The sequence below is a fragment of the Lissotriton vulgaris genome, chromosome 6 (genome assembly GCF_964263255.1).
Source record: "Lissotriton vulgaris chromosome 6, aLisVul1.2, whole genome shotgun sequence".
Classification (NCBI taxonomy): domain Eukaryota; kingdom Metazoa; phylum Chordata; class Amphibia; order Caudata; family Salamandridae; genus Lissotriton; species Lissotriton vulgaris.
This window is the reverse complement of record NC_141694.1, coordinates 7,719,376-7,745,078: the sequence shown is the minus strand read 5'-3', so window position 1 is coordinate 7,745,078 and position 25,703 is coordinate 7,719,376. Positions and strand designations below refer to the sequence as shown.

The 25,703-nt window shown below is 52.7% G+C and overlaps 1 protein-coding gene across 1 annotated transcript in view; it reads right to left on the bottom strand.

Annotated features, from left to right (window-relative positions):
- The window catches only part of GNMT (glycine N-methyltransferase), a 70,151-nt gene extending 45,590 nt beyond the window's left edge, over positions 1 to 24,561 (bottom strand). The window contains exon 1 of the mRNA XM_086925823.1: positions 23,414 to 24,561. Coding sequence (XP_086781949.1) covers positions 23,414 to 23,619 — 206 coding nt within the window. The 5' untranslated portion in view covers positions 23,620 to 24,561. The remainder of the gene's footprint in view (positions 1 to 23,413) is intronic.
- Positions 24,562 to 25,703: the final 1,142 nt, after the last annotated feature.

Here is a 25,703-nt window from a genome sequence, read left to right as displayed (position 1 = left end):
GCATTCAATGTGTATAAAGAATAACACGGTCATGAAGCTGTAGGCCATGTACTTTCCATGGACTTACATTTAAAACAACGACGCTTTAAACGGACCAGGCTGCAAAAGCACATTGCAACAAACAGGTTTACTGCACCTCTTTCTCGAGAGGCGGACAACCCCTATTACAGCAAAGAATTTTAGGCCTCCCGTGTCGCTTTTCGCAGATTACGTTAAAAGAGCTCTAGGGCGTGCATACGGACTCAATTTAGTCGGTGTTTAAAACAATAGGTACATGTTAAAGAGGCTTGCTACGAGCTGATGTAAAGTGGCGTTTCGCCGGCGCCAGAAATTGGCTTTTACTTCTACTAAAACAGGAACAAACAAGGTTTACAAATAATGTTACTTTGTTTTAAACGTTTGAAAACAGTTCCTTTATGCCAGCCTAAGTTTAGACAGCAAGGGCCATATGTATCAAACTATTTTGCATTTCCTAAATAGCGAATTTTAAGGAATCACTATTTAGGAAATGCAAAATGGTATGTATGAACAAAATCGCATTTAATTTGCGATTCCTTAAGCTTCCTTAATTGCGAATTCGCATTTTGCGAATTCGCAATTAAGGAATATTTTCCAATGCATTCCTATGGGCCAGGAGGCCCATAGGAATGATTTCCAAATAATTCTCAAATTGTGAATTCGCAAATTGCTAATCGCAATTTGAGAATTTTTGCAAGGGTTCAGGGGTGTCTCAAAGACACCCTGCTACACCCCTTAAATGTACATGTGTGTACATATGGCGCACATACATGCCCAATGGGCATGTATGTGCATCATATGCCACCCTCAAAAATGCACAATTGTGCATATTTACAAGAAATCGTAAATTACCACCAACTACAAGTTGGTGGTAATTTGCGATTCCTTAACCAAAATTGGCTAGCCAAAAATGCTACATACATAGCATTTAAGGAATCGCACAAGTTTGCAATTCCTTATTTTGGGAATGTTTCATACATCCCAAAACATGCAAAAAGGCCGTTTGCAATTCGCAAAGGACGAAATTCTGCGAATTTCGGCCTTTGCGAATCACAAAAGGCTTGATACATATGGCCCGAAGCTATGGCCACACAGCTTGTAAGTTCATGTAGAAACCTCACTAAACAGCTTCAGCACTAGAAAAGCCCTCTTTGTCGACAGGCGCCGAACACCCATTGCATTCTGCGACGCGCTTTTCGAAATAGGAAACATGAGGACAAAGATAGAAAACATGGAGTCAGCGTAATGTTAATTATGTAATACTTTCGGAACAGTGCATTTCAGAGTAAACAGACATATAGCACGGCAATGGTGGCACTTGTGCAAGTATCGAAAGCAAACAAAAGTGAGAGGTAGCAAACTGTGTGTTACAAGAGAAAAGTGACGTGTGCAAGTTACAAAAGGGTACCAAACACAGGTACAAGGATAATACTGAAATAAATGATAAACACTCAAACTACCAGAACACACTGGGAAGGCACTTCAAGGACACAAGACAAGTTGCATTACGACACACACAATGAAAAAGAGCGGGAACACCTAAAGTATGAACACACAATCAAGTAACTGCACAGACAAGGGAAATCAGGAGATACACAGAAAGCATGCAAACACAGTCAAGCGGCATTACTATACATGTAAGAGGCATGCAGGGCCAATGGTGAGCCATAAGTGAACAGACATGAAGCACGACCTTAAATACAACACACAAAGATACATTCAAGAAGCAGAAGGGTACAAACAGGCATAAGGGCTAATGCAGGAGACACGGAAACACAATCAATATGCATACGTGCACAGACAGGTAGTACGAAGGCATGTACACAAGGGCATAACGACAAACAAGAGGCATGAGGGCAAATACAGTAGGCATAGAAACACAATTAAGAAGTATAAGTGCAGAGGCAAGAAGCACAAAGGCAAATACACTAAGCAAGTACACACACACAGGGCCAAGGCACTCTCATACCACCTTGACTTTGCAAAAAAATGTAGGCAACACATAACAATAACTCCAACTTTAATGCTGCGAGACCTATTGCATTGCAAATGCTTGTTTAAATTTGCTGCAAGATGTAATCTACCTGTTACTAAACGCTTGACCTGATCTGTATTTTGTCGATTTGAGCTGCAGTATTGCACGGAGTATTGTGTCTGCCATGATTTTCCTCAAAGGTTTTGGATTTTTTTTTTTTTTTTTAAAGAAAAAAAAAATTATCAGAGCCCTGCGTCCCTTTTGCACCACGTAAAGTGCTACATATGTGAAACTTGGGAAAACACCAGGGGCCTTATTTATGAAGGCCTTGCGCCGCCGGTGCGTCACTTTCAACATGGGAAAAAGTGACGCAGCGGCGGCGCAAGGCCTTCATAAATAAGGCCACAGGGGCATATTACCAACAACTAGCGATAATTTTTGTCTCTAACTTGATTAGTGACAAAAATTATCGCCGCACATCGGCGATTTTTATCGCAGATAAACCTTGCTATTAGCAAGGTTTATCGCAAATGCGATAAAAAACGGCCGCAATGCGTGAATATCGCTGAAAAGTCAGCGATATTCATGCATTATCGAGCAAATGCTCTTAGCCATGTTATCCACCTCCCATTGGATAACATGGCTAAGAACTGCTCAGGGCAGGTGTTAGCTTTTGGAGATATTCGCGCTTAGCGCGAATATCTCCAAAAGTTGGTAATAGGAGATAGCGATGTTAGGGACTGTTTCCAGTCTCTAACATCTTGGCACGCCCACTTTGCATGTCATTAGTGATAAATATCACTGACATGCAAAGCGGGGCCCAAGATGGTCGCTATCTCCTTTTAGCTGTCACTAACTGGTGTTAGCGACAGCTTGGTAATAGGGAGATCATTTTATCTCCGCTTTCTTGGCTTTAAAAGCCAAAAAAGCGGAGATAAACCCCCTTGATAATATGCCCCACAGTTCTTTACGCTTTCCGAGGTGAGGCGTAATTAAGAGGAATATGTTAATTTCTCCTTGTTGTCTGCAGCACACCCAGGGCTGTCTCCGTGCAGGAGCACGTGCGGGCAACGGGGACCCCCCTGCACCACGATGCAAAGATGTCTTCTTTGATTCGAAGCTGCGCAGGGAGAAAGGGGGTAAGACTTTGAGTCTGACTGAGAAGGGGTGGGCATGAGGGCCCCTGGGGAGCCTGCTCACAACCTCTGAAGGCAGGCTGGGGGGGTCTGAAGCAGCGCTGCAGAGGACAGAGCCAGCACAACTAACCCTCAAAGACAATCACCCCAGCAGGCCTTCCAAGAGCCCCACTTGACCCCCTCCCTCCCTGGGCCCCCGCAGCCTGTCTGCCTCCGAGATGCTTCCCGTGTCCTCTACACCCGCATAACAGCCATTTAAACACCCGGATGAGCCCTCAGACCAGTTTAAAGACGACAGCTGTTTATTAATTTAATACACAATAAAAATTAACGAGTAGGTACCACCCCGGGCGTTTTCAAAGCTTTGGGGCCTGGAATTGTCACTGTTAGGAGTCTGCGGATTAGGGGTGTGTCGGTGTCTGGCAGAGGCAACGGGTGGGGCAGCGGGGGCGGCCTCCTGGGGAATGGCCCTGGCACGGATCTTACAAATTAAGCACCGCTCCTGTGTGTCCCCAGATGACAGCGTGTGTGTGTTTCTTCTTCTTGTGTGTCAGGGTCTCTGCTGCTTCCGCCCGGGTCCGCCTCTGGGGTCTCTTTCTAAAGCCACAGAGAGACAGACAGACAGACAGACAGACGGCGCCTGCCTATGAGGACAGCTCCACACGCCAAGTGACACGCTGCAGGTTCAGTGTCAGCCTGACCCGACTTGTTTGCCAACATTACTTGCCACTGAGGTCGTCTGTGTTTACGATGTGAGCTGCGGTGGATTCAACTCCAGGCCTCGCCTGAGGGGCACAGGGCTGGGCTGGGGTCTCTGCAGGCTCGCTTCGCCCCTGCCCTCTGCTCTGCCCTCTGCTCTGCCCTCTGCTCTGCCCGGTGTTTCTGCAGCTTCAGGACTCTGGGGCTGATTCACAATAACTGGCGCACCCCCAGGTATGCGCCAGTTATTGTGCACCGCGGCTCCGCCACCCATGGTGCGCCGCATTTACAATGCGGCGCACCATGGGGCAAAAACAGCACAGATGCGTGACGCAGCTCCAGCAATGCTCTGGGGGCCCATATCTATCCAATGCTGCGTCAAGCCTTACGCCTGCTTCAAGCTGGCGCAGGGTTGTGACGCAGCATAGGGCTAAGAGTGACACTTTTAGGATGCGTTCCTGCGCCGGAACGCGCCCCCCGCACCGGAACGCCTCCTTCTGGCGCAGGGCGTTACAACGTGACGCATCTCCCAGATGGGTCACGGTGTAAATACCCTGCAGCATGGCCCATCTTTTGCGCCGCTGCTGCGTCACAAAAGTGACGCAGCAGCTGCGTAAAAGAGGCGCAAGGGGCTTGTAAATCTGCCCCTCTGTCCTTAGAGCAAGTGGGAATGTTACATATTCTCGCCTCATTTAAATATGCAGGTTATTATCATAATATTCAGTTTCAACGCGTTGTAAACGCAGGCTGCGGCACTAACACAGCAGCTGAGAGCGGCACAAAATGCCAGGGAGACTCTGAACAGCTGATGGCTTCAGAGGCCAAGTCCAGGTCTCAGCAAGACCCCGTCCCGGCGAACAGCAAGTGGCACCAAAGGCAAAGGAAAGCAGGTGTTTACTGGGCGGGGAGAATTTCAACAGCAAAGGATCATTTTGCCCGGGGCACCAGACATTCCTGCACAGTATCTGGGGAGGTGGCCTGGGCGGCAGGAGGGCTCTTTGCTCTGGTTGGGTGTCGCCCGGGGAGCAGGCCGCCTCCCTGTACATCGCCCTCAGCCCCACCTACCTTGCGGCCTTTTCACCGCCCTCCACAGACCTTTTTTTGGACTTCCGGGAAGGGTAGCTTTTCTTGGAGCCCCCGGAGGGCGGTCATTAGTGGAGTGGAGTGGCTCACTGGTTAGAGGCAGCAGACCCAGAAGCAGAGAACGGCCCGGGACCAGGGTTCAATTCCCGACGCGGCAGGGTCGTGGACCAGGGCCAGCAGACTCGATAATTCTCGCCTCGGTGCCTACTCTAACCAGGGATCACACTCGGCAACTCTGGGCATTAGCTTACCTCATCTCCACAACGGCCCCCCACAGATGCTGGGGATGCCTGGTTTCACCCTGGAGGTACCCAGTAGGGACCATCTCACAGGGAAAGCCAGGACCGGTTCCCCAGCGGTCTACAGCGCCACGACGCCTCAGGGCAGCAGTGCGCTTTACAAGACACATACATTAACTGGAGTTCAGTCTGCAGGGGCGGCTCCTCCACAATGGCAGAGGAGCGTCGCCCTACTGCTTTCAAGCAGTGCATGAAACAAACACAAAATGATAACTGTAGGTTTATTTAGAAAGTTATTTCCATTTTATGTTTGCGTTGCGGGCCGGCGGGCGGGGGAGGCGTGGTGCGCCCACTCCCGAGTGCGCAAAGACTGTTTGGTCGGCCCTCTCGGGGGACTTGACATTAAAACGCTTTCAACTGCTCAATGTAGTAAATGAAAACTTGTACGAACGTTATACAACGTTAAAGGACCAGCAATACAACTGGAGCATGTACATTATCCAGAAAAGGTCCTAACAAATACAAAGTACACAATCACAATGCTTTGATGGAGAATCAGAAATCTCAGTGTGTCCAAATATTGAAACTCACAAACTACAACAGACAATCCAACTATGGACTTTAAATAGTAGGGGGCCTGATTTATAGAACTAACTTAAGACAAAATCCTAAACTTACTACCATTTCGGTATTCACAGAAGGCACTCACTCATTTTAATATTCACAAAAGTTAGGAGTCCTAACTTTACTACTCCTAAACGGAGAAAATTTTAAACTTTAAGACTTTCTGTATTCACAGAAGGTATTTAGGAGTCCTAAAGTTAGGACTCCTAATTTCTGTGAATACCGAAATGAGTAAGTGCCTTCTGTGAATACCAAAATGAGTAAGTGCCTTCTGTGAATACCGAAATGAGTAAGCGCCTTCTGTGAATACCAAAATGAGTAAGTGCCTTCTGTGAATACCCAAATGAGTAAGTGTCTTCTGTGAATAACGAAATGAGTAAGTGTCTTCTGTGAATACCAAAATGAGTAAGTGCCTTCTGTGAATACCCAAATGAGTAAGTGTCTTCTGTGAATAACGAAATGAGTAAGTGTCTTCTGTGAATACCAAAATGAGTAAGCGCCTTCTGTGAATACCAAAAGGAGTAAGTGCCTTCTGTGAATACCAAAATGAGTAAGTGCCTTCTGTGAATACCCAAATGAGTAAGTGTCTTCTGTGAATAACGAAATGAGTAAGTGTCTTCTGTGAATACCGAAATGAGTCAGTGCCTTCTGTGAATACCAAAATGAGTAAGTGCCTTCTGTGAATACCAAAATGAGTAAGTGCCTTCTGTGAATACCAAAATGAGTAAGAGCCTTCTGTGAATACCAAAATGAGTAAGAGCCTTCTGTGAATACCAAAATGAGTAAGTGCCTTCTGTGAATACCAAAATGAGAAAGTGCCTTCTGTGAATACCAAAATGAGTAAGTGCCTTCTGTGAATACCAAAATGAGAAAGTGCCTTCTGTGAATACCAAAATGAGTAAGAGCCTTCTGTGAATACCGAAATGAGTAAGTGCCTCCTGTGAATACCAAAATGGTAGTAAGTTCACGATTTTGTCTTAAGTTAGTTCTGTGAATCGGGCACTATGTATTGGATATTTTGCAATTTAATGAAACCATTTCTGACATTCCAAATAAAGTATGCATTTGCTGAAGACGGAGACAATGAGCCAAACTAACTAAACAAATAGTTTCACTACAAATAACAGAAAAAGAAAACAGACGCTCGGCAGTAACTTGCTCTTGATCGCATGTCAGAACTGATGTTTGCGTCAATCAAATCATATGCAACCGTTGTCTTGGAAAACCCGCCCACAACTTTATGCCTTCACATGCAATTCATAATACTTTGGAGATTCATCCTATACCTTCAGAATTACAGAATTTGAATTTATATGAAAGTATTTTAATTCAAACTTCACATCCTTCTGAAACTAGAACAAGAATTAGTCATCATTTCTGAAATACAAGATGCTGTTTCGTACCGGTTACAAAATAACTTACACTACAAAAATTGGGAAATGAATGACGTCACAGGCACCCCATATTATTTACAGATGAGAAGAACGTTGGCCAGTTTGAGAAAGTACCTAAAGAATACTATGAAGAAATATATGAGCATTATAGCATACACCCTTGCATGCTAAAGATGCAACGGTGATGCCTTAGAACCGCATCAAGCAAGAGAGTCTACAGGAGACCCAGTATTATCTGGGAAACACCTTTTGAGGCGGAACGTTATCCCGTTTTATTTCCTTCAGGGAAGGGATGGCGATAAAACGATCGTCCGAATCAAATTTCAGCATTGGAGTATCGCTCCGTAACACTGAGGGCCATATGTAGATAATTACTATTTACCGATTCTAAAATACCGAATTTTACAGATTCTGTATTTCAGAATCGGTAAATGGTATGTAGCTAAAAATTCGGTAAATATTACCGATTCGGTAATATTCAGTATTACGGAATCGGTATTTACCGATTCGGTAATTCCCATTCATTCCTATGGGCCTGGAGGCCCATAAGAATGAATGGGAAGCCATTCACTATTACCGATTCGGTAAATACCGAATCGGAAATAGAGGGAACACATTCAAGGGTGGCAGGGTGTCACATTGACACCCTGTTGCACCCCGTAATGGTGCTTGTGTACACATGTGGCACACATACATGCCCTAAGGGCATGTATGTCTGCCACATGGCACTTTTGGAAATGCACAAAAATGCTTTTTTAAAGGTTTTCGATATTTACCACCAACTTGTAGTTGGTGGTAAATAACGAATCCTTAAAGCACATAAGCACTCTTAAATGTGCTTCCTACATCAAATTTACGGATTCGGTAAATACTGATTCTGTATTTACAGAATCATCACCTACATGGGAAATGGCTCAATACCGGTCGGTAAGACTGAAATTGACCAAATTTCGGGTTTACCGACCGGTAATGAGCCACCTACATCGGGCCCTATATTCAGAGAACCCACGTTTTAGACAAAATATATCTCATACTTTTACTTCCATTATATAAAAGTGAATTAACCATAACCTGTGATGCTGCTACGTATGTGATGCGAACTGGACCAGCTAAAGAGACGCTAAACAAGGTGGAAAGCAACGATGAAACCTGGATACAACTGAATAAATATCAGGGCGCGTCAGCGAGGTAGAAATGAGATTTGCTTCCAAAGACAGAACTGAGATGTATGTGGAGGAGTTTGGACCACAGACTTGGTTCCTCCCTTTGAGATGTGCAGAAAACCTCTGATGATTTATACAGTTTCCTGCTTGAAGCAAAGAATAATCTAACAGATGTTGGATTTAAAACAACTGGGGAATAATGTACTTCAGATCCAGCATCCAGAACTACAACTCCCAGAATGCAAAGAAGAGCCATTGGCTGCCATAGATACTCAAGCAGGGACCTCGGACACTTGAGCGATGTAAAACTACAGCAGAAACACTTACCAAAGTAGAGGAGGAAAACAGCGCCTAGAGGATGATGTCTGGTGGGAAACAAACACCTGCAGCTGCTACTTAATTTGAGCCGGTGGCTGCACGTGGGACCCACACTTATGTATCAAAGTACACTCTGATCCAGAGCAAGAGGGAAAAAATCACAGCAGGGGAGAGAAGGAGGCATGGACAGCAAACCTGTGACAAAGGGAGAACGCAGGAACCTGCAGGAGTGAGAAGCGTCTGAGGGCGTATGGAGGAAGGAGGCTTACACTGCCTATTCCATGCCTGCTATGTGTGTCTGTGAAGCTTGCACTGCCTGTTCCATGCCAGCTCTGTGTTTCTGGGAAGCTTGCACTGCCTGTTCCATGCCTGCTCTGTGTGTCTGTATGAAGCTTGCACTGCCTGTTCCAAGCCTGCTCTGTGTGTCTGTGGGAAGCTTGCACTGCCTGGTCCATGCCTGCTCTGTGTGTCTGTGGGAAGCTTGCACTGCATGTTCCATGCCTGCTCTGTGTGTCTGTATGAAGCTTGCACTGCCTGTTCCATGCCTGCTCTGTGTGTCTGTGGGAAGCTTGCACTGCCTGTTCCATGCCTGCTCTGTGGGTCTGTGGGAAGCTTGCACTGCCTGTTCCATGCCTGCTCTGTGTGTCTGTGGGAAGCTTGCACTGCCTGTTCCATGCCTGCGCTGTCTGGGAAGCTTGAACTGCCTGTTCCATGCCTGCTCTGTGTGTCTGGGAAGCTTGCACTGCCTGTTCCATGCCTGCGCTGTGTGGGAAGCTTGAACTGCCTGTTCCATGCCTGCTCTGTGTGTCTGGGAAGCTTGCACTGCCTGTTCCATGTCTGCTCTGTGTGTCTGGAAAGCTTGCACTGCCTGTTCCATGGCTGCTCTGCGTGTCTATGAAGCTTGCATTGCCTGTTCCATGCCTGCTCTGTGTGTCTGTATGAAGCTTGCACTGCCTGTTCCATGCCTGCTCTGTGTGTCTGTGGGAAGCTTGCACTGCCAGTTCCATACCTGCTCTGCGTGTCTGGGAAGCTTGCACTGCCTGTTCCATGCCTGCTCTGTGTGTCTGTATGAAGCTTGCACTGCCTGTTCCATGCCTGCTCTGCGTGTCTGTGGGAAGCTTTCACTGCCTGTTCCATGCCTGCTCTGTATGTCCGTGGGAAGCTTGCACTGCCTGTTCCATGCCTGCTCTGTGTGTCTGGGAAGCTTGCACTGCTTGTTCCATGCCTGCTCTGTGTGTCTGTATGAAGCTTGCACTGCCTGTTCCATGCCTGCTCTGTGTGTCTGGGAAGCTTGCACTGCCTGTTCCATGTCTGCTCTGTGTGTCTGGGAAGCTTGCACTGCCTGTTCCATGGCTGCTCTGCGTGTCGGAATGAAGCTTGCACTACCTGTTCCATGCCTGCTCTGTGTGTCGGAATGAAGCTTGCACTGCCTGTTCCATGCCTGCTCTGTGTGTCTGTGGGAAGCTTGCACTGCCTGGTCCATGCCTGCTCTGTGTGTCTGTGGGAAGCTTGCACTGCCTGTTCCATGCCTGCTCTGTGTGTCTGGGAAGCTTGCACTGCCTGTTCCATGCCTGCTCTGTGTGTCTGGGAAGCTTGCACTGCCTGTTCCATGCCTGCGCTGTGTGGGAAGCTTGAACTGCCTGTTCCATGCCTGCTCTGTGTGTCTGGGAAGCTTGCACTGCCTGTTCCATGTCTGCTCTGTGTGTCTGGAAAGCTTGCACTGCCTGTTCCATGGCTGCTCTGCGTGTCTATGAAGCTTGCATTGCCTGTTCCATGCCTGCTCTGTGTGTCTGTATGAAGCTTGCACTGCCTGTTCCATGCCTGCTCTGTGTGTCTGTGGGAAGCTTGCACTGCCAGTTCCATACCTGCTCTGCGTGTCTGGGAAGCTTGCACTGCCTGTTCCATGCCTGCTCTGTGTGTCTGTATGAAGCTTGCACTGCCTGTTCCATGCCTGCTCTGCGTGTCTGTGGGAAGCTTTCACTGCCTGTTCCATGCCTGCTCTGTATGTCCGTGGGAAGCTTGCACTGCCTGTTCCATGCCTGCTCTGTGTGTCTGGGAAGCTTGCACTGCTTGTTCCATGCCTGCTCTGTGAGTCTGTATGAAGCTTGCACTGCCTGTTCCATGCCTGCTCTGTGTGTCTGGGAAGCTTGCACTGCCTGTTCCATGTCTGCTCTGTGTGTCTGGGAAGCTTGCACTGCCTGTTCCATGGCTGCTCTGCGTGTCGGAATGAAGCTTGCACTACCTGTTCCATGCCTGCTCTGTGTGTCGGAATGAAGCTTGCACTGCCTGTTCCATGCCTGCTCTGTGTGTCTGTGGGAAGCTTGCACTGCCTGGTCCATGCCTGCTCTGTGTGTCTGTGGGAAGCTTGCACTGCCTGTTCCATGCCTGCTCTGTGTGTCTGGGAAGCTTGCACTGCCTGTTCCATGCCTGCTCTGTGTGTCTGTGGGAAGCTTGCACTGCCTGTTTCATGCCTGCTCTGTGTGTCTGTGGGAAGCTTGCACTGCCTGTTCCATGCCTGCTCTGTGTGTCTGTATGAAGCTTGCGCTGCCTGTTCCAGGTCTGCTCTGTGTGGGAAGCTTGCACTGCCTGTTCCATGCCTGCTCCGTGTGTCTGTGGGAAGCTTGCACTGCCTGTTCCATGCCTGCTCTGTGTGTCTGTATGAAGCTTGCACTGCCTGTTCCATGCCTGCTCTGCGTGTCGGTGGGAAGCTTTCACTGCCTGTTCCATGCCTGCTCTGTATGTCTGTGGGAAGCTTGCACTGCCTGTTTCATGCCTGCTCTGTGTGTCTGTGGGAAGCTTGCACTTCCTGTTCCATGCCTGCTCTGTGTGTCTGGGAAGCTTGCACTGCTTGTTCCATGCCTGCTCTGTGTGTCTGTATGAAGCTTGCACTGCCTGTTCCATGCCTGCTCTATGTGTCTGGGAAGCTTGCACTGCCTGTTCCATGTCTGCTCTGTGTGTCTGGGAAGCTTGCACTGCCTGTTCCATGGCTGCTCTGCGTGTCTATGAAGCTTGCACTGCCTGTTCCATGTCTGCTCTGTGTCTGTATGAAGCTTGCACTGCCTGTTCCATGCCTGCTCTGCGTGTCTGTGGGAAGCTTGCAGTGCCTGTTCCATGCCTGCTCTGTGTGTCTGTGGGAAGCTTGCAGTGCCTGTTCCATGCCTGCTCTGTGTGTCTGGAAAGCTTGCACTGCTTGTTTCATGCCTGCTCTGTGTGTCTGTATGAAGCTTGCACTGCCTGCTCCATGCCTGCTCTGTGTGTCTGGGAAGCTTGCACTGCCTGTTCCATGTCTGCTCTGTGTGTCTGGGAAGCTTGCACTGCCTGTTCCATGGCTGCTCTGTTTGTCTATGAAGCTTGCACTGCCTGTTCCATGCATGCTCTGTGTGTCGGTATGAAGCTTGCACTGCCTGTTCCATGCCTACTCTGTGTGTCTGTATGAAGCTTGCACTGCCTGTTCCATGCCTGCTCTGTGTGTCTGTGGGAAGCTTGCACTGCCTGGTCCATGCCTGCTCTGTGTGTCTGGGAAGCTTGCACTGCCTGTTCCATGCCTGCTCTGTGTGTCTGTGGGAAGCTTGCACTGCCTGGTCAATGCCTGCTCTGTGTGTCTGTGGGAAGCTTGCACTGCCTGTTCCATGCCTGCTCTGTGTGTCTGTATGAAGCTTAAGCTGCCTGTTCCATGTCTGCTCTGTGAGTCTGTGGGAAGCTTGCACTGCCTGGTCCATGCCTGCTCTGTGTGTCTGGGAAGCTTGCACTGCCTGTTCCATGCCTGCTCTGTGTGTCTGGGAAGCCTGCACTGCCTGTTCCATGCCTGCTCTGCGTGTCTGTGGGAAGCTTGCACTGCCTGTTCCATGCCTGCGCTGTCTGGGAAGCTTGCACTGCCTGTTCCATGTCTGCTCTGTGTGTCTGGGAAGCTTGCACTGCCTGTTCCATGGCTGCTCTGCGTGTCTATGAAGCTTGCACGGCCTGTTCCATGCTTGTTCTGTGTGTCTGTAGGAAGCTTGCACTGCCTGTTCCATGTCTGCTCTGTGTGTCTGTGGGAAGCTTGCACTGCCTGTTCCATACCTGCTCTGCGTGTCTGGGAAGCTTGCACTGCCTGTTCCATGCCTGCTCTGTGTGTCTGTATGAAGCTTGCACTGCCTGTTCCATGCCTGCTCTGTATGTCTGTGGGAAGCTTGCACTGCCTGTTCCATGCCTGCTCTGTGTGTCTGTGGGAAGCTTGCACTGCCTGGTCCATGCCTGCTCTGTGTGTCTGGGAAGCTTGCACTGCCTGTTCCATGCCTGCTCTGTGTGTCTGTGGGAAGCTTGCACTGCCTGTTCCATGCCTGCTCTGTGTGTCTGTGGGAAGCTTGCACTGCCTGTTCCATGCCTGCTCTGTGTGTCTGTATGAAGCTTGCACTGCCTGTTCCATGCCTGCTCTGTGTGTCTGTGGGAAGCTTGCACTGCCTGGTCCATGCCTGCTCTGTGTGTCTGGGAAGCTTGCACTGCCTGTTCCATGGCTGCTCCGTGTGTCTGTGGGAAGCCTGCACTGTGTTGGACAGGCCACGTGAAGGGCTTGCCTCCTCCCCGCATGACAGGGCCCGAGCCCCGGTCCTCCAGATGTTACCCACAGAAGCAACCCGCACCCCGTCTCATGCGGGACTCCTGCCCCCGGACATCTCTGTATCATGGAGCCGAATCCCTTCCAGCTCCCTCGGCCGGCCCGGCCGCCATCTTGGACACTGCACCACGAGGCCGCGTGACCTCAGATCGACCCTAACCCTGGGCCTGGCCAGGCCCCAACATCCCGGCACCACCATCCACCCAGGAGGTGAACGGCCCACTTGGCAGGTCAATGGGAGAAAGAAGTGTCGATGGCTCTCCCCCGCCAGGTGCCGATCGCACCCAGCTCCCCCGGGCGCTGGCTCCACCCCCCTGCTGGGTGTCTGGACTCCCTGATCCCGGACCTCCCGACCTCCAAGTGCGAGGGTCCGGACATCAAAGGGCGCCAGACCTATAACTGGGGCGGCCCCAGAGCAGGAAGGCAGTTGTATCCTGGAGTCGAGAGACACCGCGACGAACTCATCCTTGACGGACTACAGGCGCTGCCGTAGTCCTGCCTTGCGAACCATTGTCTTGCCTGCTGGCGCTGCCGCAACCTTCTGAATCCTTCAACCTCGTCGGGACCTGCTGGCGCTGCCGCGGACCGTTGTAACTACCATCTTCACCGGGACCTGCTGGCACCGCCGCGGACCGTCGTCACCTTCGATCATCTCGGGACCTGCTGGCTCCGCCGCGGCCCGACCATCTAGAACGCCGAGCTCGAGGATTGTGAGCTATCCATCGTATCACCACATCTACCAGATTGGTAATAAGACTGTCCCGCTACCCCCTTCCCATCCAGGAGACTAAAATCGAGGGGACCCCTGAGTCCAGACCTCCTTGTACCATTCTACCGTACTTAAAGATTGCATATAAAGAACGTTAAACCTTATCTTTGTGTGGTGCACATCTGTGGGGGGGAAGTTACTCGTCTGTACGATCGCTGGAGACGGCTCTCCCCGGAGACCTCTCCCCTTGTCCTCGGCCGACCCTCCCGGTCCGTCTAACACACTGCCTGTTCCATGTCTGCTCTGTGTGTCTGGGAAGCTTGCACTGCCTGTTCCATGGCTGCTCTGCGTGTCTATGAAGCTTGCACTGCCTGTTCCATGCCTGCTCTGTGTGTCTGTATGAAGCTTGCACTGCCTGTTCCATGCCTGCTCTGTGTGTTTGGGAAGCTTGCACTGCCTGTTCCATGGCTGCTCTGCGTGTCTATGAAGCTTGCACTGCCTGTTCCATGCCTGCTCTGTGTGTCTGTATGAAGCTTGCACTGCCTGTTCCATGCTTGCTCTGTGTGTCTGTATGAAGCTTGCACTGCCTGTTCCATGCCTGCTCTGTGTGTCTGGGAAGCTTGCACTGCCTGTTCCATGCCTGCTCTGTGTCTGTGGGAAGCTTGCAGTGCCTGTTCCATGCCTGCTCTGTGTGTCTGTGGGAAGCTTGCACTGCCTGATCCATGCCTGCTCTGTGTGTCTGTATGAAGCTTGCACTGCCTGTTCCATGCCTGCTCTGTGTGTCTGTGGGAAGCTTGCACTGCCTGTTCCATGGCTGCTCTGCGTGTCTATGAAGCTTGCACTGCCTGTTCCATGCCTGCTCTGTGTGTCTGTATGAAGCCTGCACTGCCTGTTCCATGTCTGCTCTGTGTGTCTGGGAAGCTTGCATTGCCTGTTCCATGCCTGTTCTGTGTGTCTGTATGAAGCTTGCACTGCCTGTTCCATGCCTGCTCTGTGTGTCTGTATGAAGCTTGCACTGCCTGTTCCATGCCTGCTCTGCGTGTCTGGGAAGCTTGCACTGCCTGTTCCATGCCTGCTCTGTGTGTCTGTATGAAGCTTGCACTGCCTGTTCCATGCCTGCTCTGTGTGTCTGTATGAAGCTTGCACTGCCTGTTCCATGCCTGCTCTGTATGTCTGTGGGAAGCATGCACTGCCTGTTCCATGCCTGCTCTGTGTGAAGCTTGCACTGCCTGTTCCATGCCTGCTCTGTGTGTCTGGGAAGCTTGCACTGCCTGTTCCATGGCTGCTCTGCGTGTCTATGAAGCTTGCACTGCCTGTTCCATGCCTGCTCTGTGTGTCTGTATGAAGCTTGCACTGCCTGTTCCATGCTTGCTCTGTGTGTCTGTATGAAGCTTGCACTGCCTGTTCCATGCCTGCTCTGTGTGTCTGGGAAGCTTGCACTGCCTGTTCCATGCCTGCTCTGTGTCTGTGGGAAGCTTGCAGTGCATGTTCCATGCCTGCTCTGTGTGTCTGTGGGAAGCTTGCACTGCCTGTTCCATGCCTGCTCTGTGTGTCTGTATGAAGCTTGCACTGCCTGTTCCATGCCTGCTCTGCGTGTCTATGAAGCTTGCACTGCCTGTTCCATGCCTGCTCTGTGTGTCGGTATGAAGCTTGCACTGCCTGTTCTATGCCTGCTCTGTGTGTCTGTATGAAGCTTGCACTGCCTGTTCCATGCCTGCTTTGTGTGTCTGGGAAGCTTGCACTGCCTGTTCCATGCCTGCTCTGAGTGTCTGGGAAGCTTGCACTGCCTGTTCCATGCCTGCTCTGTGTGTCTGTGGGAAGCTTGCACTGCCTGTTCCATGTCTGCTCTGTGTGTCTGGGAAGCTTGCACTGCCTGTTCCATGCCTGCTCTGTGTGTCTGTATGAAGCTTGCACTGCCTGTTCCATGCCTGCTCTGTGAGTCTGTGGGAAGCTTGCACTGCCTGGTCCATGCCTGCTCTGTGTGTCTGGGAAGCTTGCACTGCCTGTTCCATGGCTGCTCTGTGTGTCTGTGGGAAGCCTGCACTGCCTGTTCCATGCCTGCTCTGCGTGTCTGGGGGAAGCTTGCACTGCCTGTTCCATGCCTGCTCTGTGTGTCTGTATGAAGCTTGCACTGCCTGTTCCATGCCTGCGCTGTCTGGGAAGCTTGCACTGCCTGTTCCATGTCTGCTCTGTGTGTCTGGGAAGCTTGCACTGCCTGTTCCATGGCTGCTCTGCGCGTCTATGAAGCTTGCACTGCCTGTTCCATGCCTGTTCTGTGTGTCTGTGGGAAGCTTGCACTGCCTGTTCCATGCCTGCTCTGTGTGTCTGTATGAAGCTTGCACTGCCTGTTCCATGCCTGCTCTGTATGTCTGTGGGAAGCTTGTACTGCCTGTTCCATGCCTGCTCTGTGTGAAGCTTGCACTGCCTGTTCCATGCCTCCTCTGTGTGTCTGGGAAGCTTGCACTGCTTGTTCCATGCCTGCTCTGTGTGCCTGTATGAAGCTTGCACTGCGTGTTCCATGCCTCCTCTGTGTGTCTGGGAAGCTTGCACTGCTTGTTCCATGTCTGCTCTGTGTGTCTGGGAAGCTTGCACTGCCTGTTCCATGGCTGCTCTGCATGTCTATGAAGCTTGCACTGCCTGTTCCATGCCTGCTCTGCTTGTCTGTATGAAGCTTGCACTGCCTGTTCCATGCCTGCTCTGTGGGAAGCTTGCACTGCCTGTTCCATGCCTGCTCTGTGTGTCTGGGAAGCTTGCACTGCCTGTTCCATGCCTGCTCTGTGTCTGTGGGAAGCTTGCACTGCCTGTTCCATGCCTGCTCTGTGTGAAGCTTGCACTGCCTGTTCCATGCCTGCTCTGTGTGTCTGTATGAAGCTTGCACTGCCTGTTCCATGCCTGCTCTGTGGGAAGCTTGCACTGCCTGGTCCATGCCTGCTCTGTGTGTCTGGGAAGCTTGCACTGCCTGTTCCATGGCTGCTCCGTGTGTCTGTGGGAAGCCTGCACTGCCTGTTCCATGCCTGCTCTGTGTCTGTGGGAAGCTTGCAGTGCCTGTTCCATGCCTGCTCTGTGTGTCTGTGGGAAGCTTGCACTGCCTGTTCCATGCCTGCTCTGTGTGTCTGTATGAAGCTTGCACTGCCTGTTCCATGCCTGCTCTGTGTGTCTGTGGGAAGCTTGCACTGCCTGCTCCATGGCTGCTCTGCGTGTCTATGAAGCTTGCACTGCCTGTTCCATGCCTGCTCTGTGTGTCTGTATGAAGCCTGCACTGCCTGTTCCATGTCTGCTCTGTGTGTCTGGGAAGCTTGCATTGCCTGTTCCATGCCTGCTCTGTGTGTCTGTATGAAGCTTGCACTGCCTGTTCCATGCCTGCTCTGTGTGTCTGTATGAAGCTTGCACTGCCTGTTCCATGCCTGCTCTGCGTGTCTGGGAAGCTTGCACTGCCTGTTCCATGCCTGCTCTGTGTGTCTGTATGAAGCTTGCACTGCCTGTTCCATGCCTGCTCTGTGTGTCTGTATGAAGCTTGCACTGCCTGTTCCATGCCTGCTCTGTATGTCTGTGGGAAGCATGCACTGCCTGTTCCATGCCTGCTCTGTGTGAAGCTTGCACTGCCTGTTCCATGCCTGCTCTGTGTGTCTGGGAAGCTTGCACTGCCTGTTCCATGGCTGCTCTGCGTGTCTATGAAGCTTGCACTGCCTGTTCCATGCCTGCTCTGTGTGTCTGTATGAAGCTTGCACTGCCTGTTCCATGCTTGCTCTGTGTGTCTGTATGAAGCTTGCACTGCCTGTTCCATGCCTGCTCTGTGTGTCTGGGAAGCTTGCACTGCCTGTTCCATGCCTGCCTTGTGTCTGTGGGAAGCTTGCAGTGCATGTTCCATGCCTGCTCTGTGTGTCTGTGGGAAGCTTGCACTGCCTGTTCCATGCCTGCTCTGTGTGTCTGTATGAAGCTTGCACTGCCTGTTCCATGCCTGCTCTGCGTGTCTATGAAGCTTGCACTGCCTGTTCCATGCCTGCTCTGTGTGTCGGTATGAAGCTTGCACTGCCTGTTCTATGCCTGCTCTGTGTGTCTGTATGAAGCTTGCACTGCCTGTTCCATGCCTGCTTTGTGTGTCTGGGAAGCTTGCACTGCCTGTTCCATGCCTGCTCTGAGTGTCTGGGAAGCTTGCACTGCCTGTTCCATGCCTGCTCTGTGTGTCTGTGGGAAGCTTGCACTGCCTGTTCCATGTCTGCTCTGTGTGTCTGGGAAGCTTGCACTGCCTGTTCCATGCCTGCTCTGTGTGTCTGTATGAAGCTTGCACTGCCTGTTCCATGCCTGCTCTGTGAGTCTGTGGGAAGCTTGCACTGCCTGGTCCATGCCTGCTCTGTGTGTCTGGGAAGCTTGCACTGCCTGTTCCATGGCTGCTCTGTGTGTCTGTGGGAAGCCTGCACTGCCTGTTCCATGCCTGCTCTGCGTGTCTGGGGGAAGCTTGCACTGCCTGTTCCATGCCTGCTCTGTGTGTCTGTATGAAGCTTGCACTGCCTGTTCCATGCCTGCGCTGTCTGGGAAGCTTGCACTGCCTGTTCCATGTCTGCTCTGTGTGTCTGGGAAGCTTGCACTGCCTGTTCCATGGCTGCTCTGCGCGTCTATGAAGCTTGCACTGCCTGTTCCATGCCTGTTCTGTGTGTCTGTGGGAAGCTTGCACTGCCTGTTCCATGCCTGCTCTGTGTGTCTGTATGAAGCTTGCACTGCCTGTTCCATGCCTGCTCTGTATGTCTGTGGGAAGCTTGTACTGCCTGTTCCATGCCTGCTCTGTGTGAAGCTTGCACTGCCTGTTCCATGCCTCCTCTGTGTGTCTGGGAAGCTTGCACTGCTTGTTCCATGCCTGCTCTGTGTGCCTGTATGAAGCTTGCACTGCGTGTTCCATGCCTCCTCTGTGTGTCTGGGAAGCTTGCACTGCTTGTTCCATGTCTGCTCTGTGTGTCTGGGAAGCTTGCACTGCCTGTTCCATGGCTGCTCTGCATGTCTATGAAGCTTGCACTGCCTGTTCCATGCCTGCTCTGCTTGTCTGTATGAAGCTTGCACTGCCTGTTCCATGCCTGCTCTGTGGGAAGCTTGCACTGCCTGTTCCATGCCTGCTCTGTGTGTCTGGGAAGCTTGCACTGCCTGTTCCATGCCTGCTCTGTGTCTGTGGGAAGCTTGCACTGCCTGTTCCATGCCTGCTCTGTGTGAAGCTTGCACTGCCTGTTCCATGCCTGCTCTGTGTGTCTGTATGAAGCTTGCACTGCCTGTTCCATGCCTGCTCTGTGGGAAGCTTGCACTGCCTGGTCCATGCCTGCTCTGTGTGTCTGGGAAGCTTGCACTGCCTGTTCCATGGCTGCTCCGTGTGTCTGTGGGAAGCCTGCACTGCCTGTTCCATGTCTGCTCTGTGTGTCTGGGAAGCTTGCACTGCCTGTTCCATGGCTGCTCTGCGTGTCTATGAAGCTTACACTGCCTGTTCCATGCCTGCTCTGTGTGTCTGTATGAAGCCTGCACTGCCTGTTCCATGTCTGCTCTGTGTGTCTGGGAAGCTTGCACTGCCTGTTCTATGGCTGCTCTGCGTGTCTATGAAGCTTGCACTGCCTGTTCCATGCCTGCTCTGTGTGTCGGTATGAAGCTTGCACTGCCTGTTCCATGCCTGCTCTGTGTGTCTGTATGAAGCTTGCACTGCCTGCTCCATGCCTGCTTTGTGTGTCTGGGAAGCTTGCACTGCCTGTTCCATGCCTGCTCTGAGTGTCTGGGAAGCTTGCACTGCCTGTTCCATGCCTGCTCTGTGTGTCTGTGGGAAGCTTGCACTGCCTGTTCCATGCCTGCTCTGTGTGTCTGGGAAGCTTGCACTGCCTGTTCCATGCCTGCTCTGAGTGTCTGGGAAGCTTGCACTGCCTGTTCCATGCCTGCTCTGTGTGTCTGTGGGAAGCTTGCACTGCCTGTTCCATGCCTGCTCTGTGTGTCTGTGGGAAGCTTGCACTGCCTGTTCCATGCCTGCTCTGTGTGTCTGGGAAGCTTGCACTGCCTGTTCCATGCCTGCTCTGTGTGTCTGTATGAAGCTTGCACTGCCTGTTCCATGCCTGTCCTTTGAGTCTGTGGGAAGCTTGCACCGCCTGTTCCATGCCTGCTCTGTGTGTCTGGGAAGCTTGCACTGCCTGTTCCATGCCTGCTCTGTGTGTCTGTGGGAATCTTGCACTGCCTGTTCCATGTCTGCTCTGTGTGTCTGGGAAGCTTGCACTGCCTGTTCCATGGCTGCTCTGCGTGTCTATGAAGCTTGCACTGCCTGTTCCATGCCTGCTCTGTGTGTCGGTATGAAGCTTGCACTGCCTGTTCCATGCCTGCTCTGTGTATCTGTGGGAAGCTTGCACTGCCTGGTCCATGCCTGCTCTGTGTGTCTGTGGGAGGCTTGCACGGCCTGGTCATGCCTGCTCTGTGTGTCTGTATGAAGCTTGTACTGCCTGTTCCATGCCTGCTCTGTGTGTCTGTGGGCGGCTTGCACGGCCTGGTCATGCCTGCTCTGTGTGTCTGTATGAAGCTTGCACTGCCTGTTCCATGCCTGCTCTGTGTATCTGTGGGAAGCTTGCACTGCCTGGTCCATGCCTGCTCTGTGTGTCTGTGGGAGGCTTGCACGGCCTGGTCATGCCTGCTCTGTGTGTCTGTATGAAGCTTGTACTGCCTGTTCCATGCCTGCTCTGTGTGTCTGGGAAGCTTGCACTGCTTGTTCCATGTCTGCTCTGTGTGTCTGGGAAGCTTGCACTGCCTGTTCCATGCCTGCTCTGTGTGTCTGTGGGAAGCTTGCACTGCCTGTTCCATGCCTGCTCTGTGTGTCTGTGGGAAGCTTGCACTGCCTCTTCCATGCCTGCTCTGTGTGTCTGTATGAAGCTTGCACTGCCTGTTCCATGCCTGCTCTGAGTGTCTGTATGAGGCTGTAAGAGTGTGTGTGTGTGTGGGGGGGGGGGGGTACCTGCATGACCCGGCCCCAGGGTCAGAGGCTGCCCTTTGACCTTCACCCCCCAAGGCTCCATGAAGGGGCAGACGCCCTCTCCCCCCCCCCCCTCCCCCACCTGGGGCCCGTGGGAGGCTCTGGGGGGCCAGAGGCGCTTCGAGGCCGCACCGGGGGAAGGGGGGCGGCTGGTGTCGTCACACTACCCCCAGGAGGGCAGAGACCACAAAGGGGCGAGTGCGCCCCTCCCCCCTTAGCACTACAACTCCCAGAATGCACCGGTTTGTTGCATGAAAGGCCGGGAAACGCGCTGCGCATGGGGGGGCAGTCATTCTACCCCCTCCACGCCCCCGCCCCCCACGGCCATCTCCGGCACCGCCTGGGGGTCTCTCCAGAACCACGACCAGCCCCGTGTGTGCAACCGGAGAGGATGTGGCCTAACGGCCAGAGCTGCCGACTCTGGTGCTGGAGATCCGGGTTCGAGCCTCGGGGGTCAGCGCCCCCTCGAGGCCTGCTTACCCCCCCCCCCCCCCGCGCAGACGTGACCCTGACCCCGGGGTCTGCAGGGGCGCTGCACTCCCCTGGCCCCCCCGTCATTCCCTGCAGCCTCAGGTGAGTGTAGGGTTTCTCTGTCTGTCCCCTTGTGTCCGTCTGTCCTCTGCGGACCCCGGGTCGCCCCCGCTCCTCTTGTGGCTCCGACGCGAGGTCCAATCGGATTAAATAAATCAAACAAATAGCAGTGGATGGGGCAATGTTTACCCCGCCCCCCCCGGGTTTACAAGGCCACTTTGGGAAAGTTATTTTGGGAGGGGGGGAGGGGGGCTGTATCGGGCCAATCACAGGCCGGCAGGCCCAGGGCCCGGCCACCTCCCTCCCGTGGGGGGGGGGGCAGGGAGGGGGAGGCAGAGCCGCCGCTGCTCTCAGCCGCTGGGCCTGAGCAGGGGGGGAGGGGGGGCTTTGCTTCAGGAGCGTCTGGAGAACAAACAGGTTTATCTTTTTTGAAAAATGCATTTGAAGGAGAATTTCACATTTATACTCAGAATATAAAACAGCCTCGATCCGTCTCTGGAAGGCACGTCTATCATTACAATTATACATGGAGAACTACAAGTCCCAGCATGCACAGCGCGGCCTGGCAAACACCCATTCCTCGGCGCATAGACCACAGCGTCAGATCCACGTGCAGCAGCAGCACAGCTGTGCACGGGGTGTGGGGTCACCAGAGCCTCTGGACTCGTCTTTCACAATACCCCTGGACACCACAGACCCACCAGGAAAACCACAGACCCCCCTAGAAAACCACAGACACCCCAGGAAAACCACAGACAACCCAGGAAAACTACAGACACACCAGGAAAACTACAGACACACCAGGAAAACACAGTCACACCAGGAAAACAACAGACCCCCCAGGAAAACCACAGACCCCCCAGGAAAACCACAGACCCCCCAGGAAAACCACAGACTTCCCAGGAAAACCACAGACTTCCCAGGAAGACCACAGACACCCCTGGACACCGCAGACACCCCACCACCCTCTCCCCCAGAGGGAACACTGAAACCCCCCACTCTATGAGCAAAGGTGCTCCTTGTTCACCCCCCAGAAGTGCTGTCAGGGGTACCAGGCACTACAGAAAGGTAGAATGCAGCAGAGATGTGCACTGTTCATAGAGCCTTCTATTGCAGGTTTGTTTCACTGCGCTGTCTGCCTCCTCACCCACGCACACAAAGCCCTACACGACCAAGGCCCGAGCTACCTCAACAGCCGAGTCAACTTCTACGCTCCCAAACGCCACCTCCGATCAGCCAACCACGCCCTCGCCGCCGTCCCCCGCATCCGAAGAGCGACTACAGGAGGAAGGTCCTTCTCCTACCTGGCCGCCAAGACCTGGAACTCCCTCCCGACCGACCTGCGCCTGACCCAAGACCACCTCTCCTTCAGGAAGAAGCTGAAGACCTGGCTGTTCGAGCAGTAGCGGCTCCCCCCCCCCCCAGCGCCTTGAGACCCTACGGGTATGTAGCGCGCTTTATAAGTGTCACTGATTGATTGATTGACTGTAATGAGCAGGATTGCATCAGGTGCCCTGAAGGGTGAGGACATTTTCACCATCAACCCCCTAACTCACTGAGGTACCTCACCCGCCCTGGCACCTCCCAGGCAGAGCAGCCAGACAAGTGCGCCCTCAGTGGCCTGAGTCAGACCTCATGGTCACAGGTTCAAACCCCGCCGGGCCCACTCAGCCTTTCATCCTTCTGATGCCGATAAAGTGAGTACCATTGAGATGGGTAACAGTAAACATATGTTAGTCAGCGCCAAGATGCCCATGGGTGAACGTGTGCTTTACAAATACATGTTATGTTATAAATCGTGCATTTCTGGCGCTGTGGCGCACCCCCGGCGCCGCAGGGCACGTTGGGTGCGCTCCAGAAGCCGCTCCTACCAGCGGCAGGCATCATAGTTTTGAGTGTGTTATAAGTCCTAGTATGCCACCTTACATTACATCATATCACAAGAGTCGCTCACCCGGTGCCACAGGCCACGTCCAGCACGCTGCGGCAGCCGTGCCCCCGGAGCAGGGCCACCAGCCAGCTGCGGTACTCGTCCGTGCGGCTGCGGGTGTCGCCTATATACAGCTGCCACACTTTGGCCGCCTTGCCATCCGCGTACTGGTCTGGCAGCCCCTCGGCGGCCACCCCCAGGGAGCGGGTCCGGTAGACGCTGTCCACCATGGCGCGGCTGTGGCGGTGCAAGGGGTCCGGCACTCCCAGTGGTGGCGAGCGAGCCTCTCAGATGCCTTCTGACAGTGGTGAGTTTTGGCTACCTCTTGTCTTCGCCTCTCAGATGCCTTCTGACAGTGGTGAGTTTTGGATACTGAGGCGGCAGCAGCCCTCTCCAAGCTTTATACACTCTAGGGCAGCTCCGCCCACCCCGCCAGCCAATGGGAAGCTCCAGTGGGAAGGGCAGCCTCGCCTTCCGGCCAATGGAAGTAATCGCTGCCGAGGGGCGGTCCATCCACCCTGTGAGGTGTGCTGAGGTCGACCTCACCCAGGAGCCAATGAGACAGGCGGCTGGGACACCCCCCCCCCCCCCCCCCCCCCCTCGGCGCAGGCCCCGGCCTGTCTGTGGGTAGCCTGGCCTGGGGTCGTCCCTCAGACCCGGTAGGTAGTAGGGTCGGGTGTTACTGTGTCAAAGGCAGCTGAGAGGCCCAGCAGTGGTAGGGCAGCCACGCCCTGTCTGTCAATGTGACCGAGGAGTGTTGGGGCAGACCCTCCCACGCCCAACCCACTACTCACACCCCACCCCCTCCCAACCCCCTTGCATCCTCTCATACTTCAGTTCTTCCCTTGCACCCCTCCCTCCCTTTAAAAAAAAAATATTTTACCGAGTTTTATATGGCGCAAACATGACCTGAAGGTATTGGGTTGTCAGGCACCGGGAGAGGAAGGGATTTGTCCAGAATCACAGGGTGATGTGGGTCTCTGCCAAGACTTGAACCCGGTTACCCAGATTGGAAGTCCACCGCTCTAGCCGTTAGGCCACCTCCTTTCACCTCACACGCCCCCTACACACCTCTCTCTCATTCTCACTTTACAGCCCCCTCTCCAACATTCCAAACCTCTCCCCCCACCTCCTGCCCTCTTCCTCTTCCTCACCCTCACCCTCTTTCTCTTGCCCCCCCCTCGCCTCCAGCCCTCTCGTTTCCTGGTCTCCGGAGCCCTCCTCTCCCCTCCTCCCCCCTCCCCCGCCCCCACTCGCCCCGCCCCCTCTGACATGGAGGCAGACAAACTTTGGCAAAGTAAACAGGCGTCAGGGCAGTGGTGTCGAGCCCCTGCCCCCTCCCGCCTGCACCCACGCACCTGCCAACAACACCAGGGACCGGAAATGACTGTCACAAGTACACCCCCCTCACCCTCCGGCTAGAGACTGCCTGCTCAGGACTCAGGAGAGACATCAGTGGGAAATGTTCACTTCTGCGGCTCTGGTCCGAGGGGGGGGGGGGTCTGCTGGGGGCTGTGCTGTCTCATCTCTGGACCCCCCCCCCCCCCCCCCTCCACACCCCCAGGCTCCTTCATTACTGGAAGGAAGAGGAATAAACAAAGCCACAGGCCTTGCCTTTTGGAACTGTTGGCTTTGCCAATGGTTGTTTAGTGATACTGTGGAGGTTGGCTAAAGAGGAAACAAACAAGCATCTGCAATGCAACAGGTCTTGCATTTACACCAGTTTGAGCTATTGACATTGTAAAGGACAATGCCTTTTATTTTTGTTTTCGTTTTTAAAACATAAATAAAAGGCGTTGTAATTTACAAAGCCCAGAGCTCAAACTCCCGTATGGAGCACGTAGGTATTCCAAATATCTGCAGTGATGCTGATCTCACACCTATATCTGCAGTGAAGGTGATCTCACACCTATATCTGCAGTGATGCTGATCTCACACCTATATCTGTTAATAGCTTTGCAAAAGCCCTTCTAGCCGGTTACCTCTGCTACGATTGCCAGGTGGCTCAGGTTTGTTACGTCGGAGGCGGGCACTGACGCAGAGTTGTTTGGCGCGCATTCAGTCAGAGGCGCCATGGCCTCAAAGTCTTTTATACTTGGAACTAGTATCCATGATATCATGAAAGCGGCTGATTGGTCGTCTAGTTCTACATTTAAACAGTTTTATTACAAACCTGTGGGCGATGTTGCTTATGTAGTTCTAGATAAGCGTTAAACTAGCATAATCCGGAGCCTCCGGTCCTGTAATGGATTAAAAAAATTTCTAGCATTCGCACCAAAAATTTTCAATTCTATTAAGGACACGGAGGCGAGGA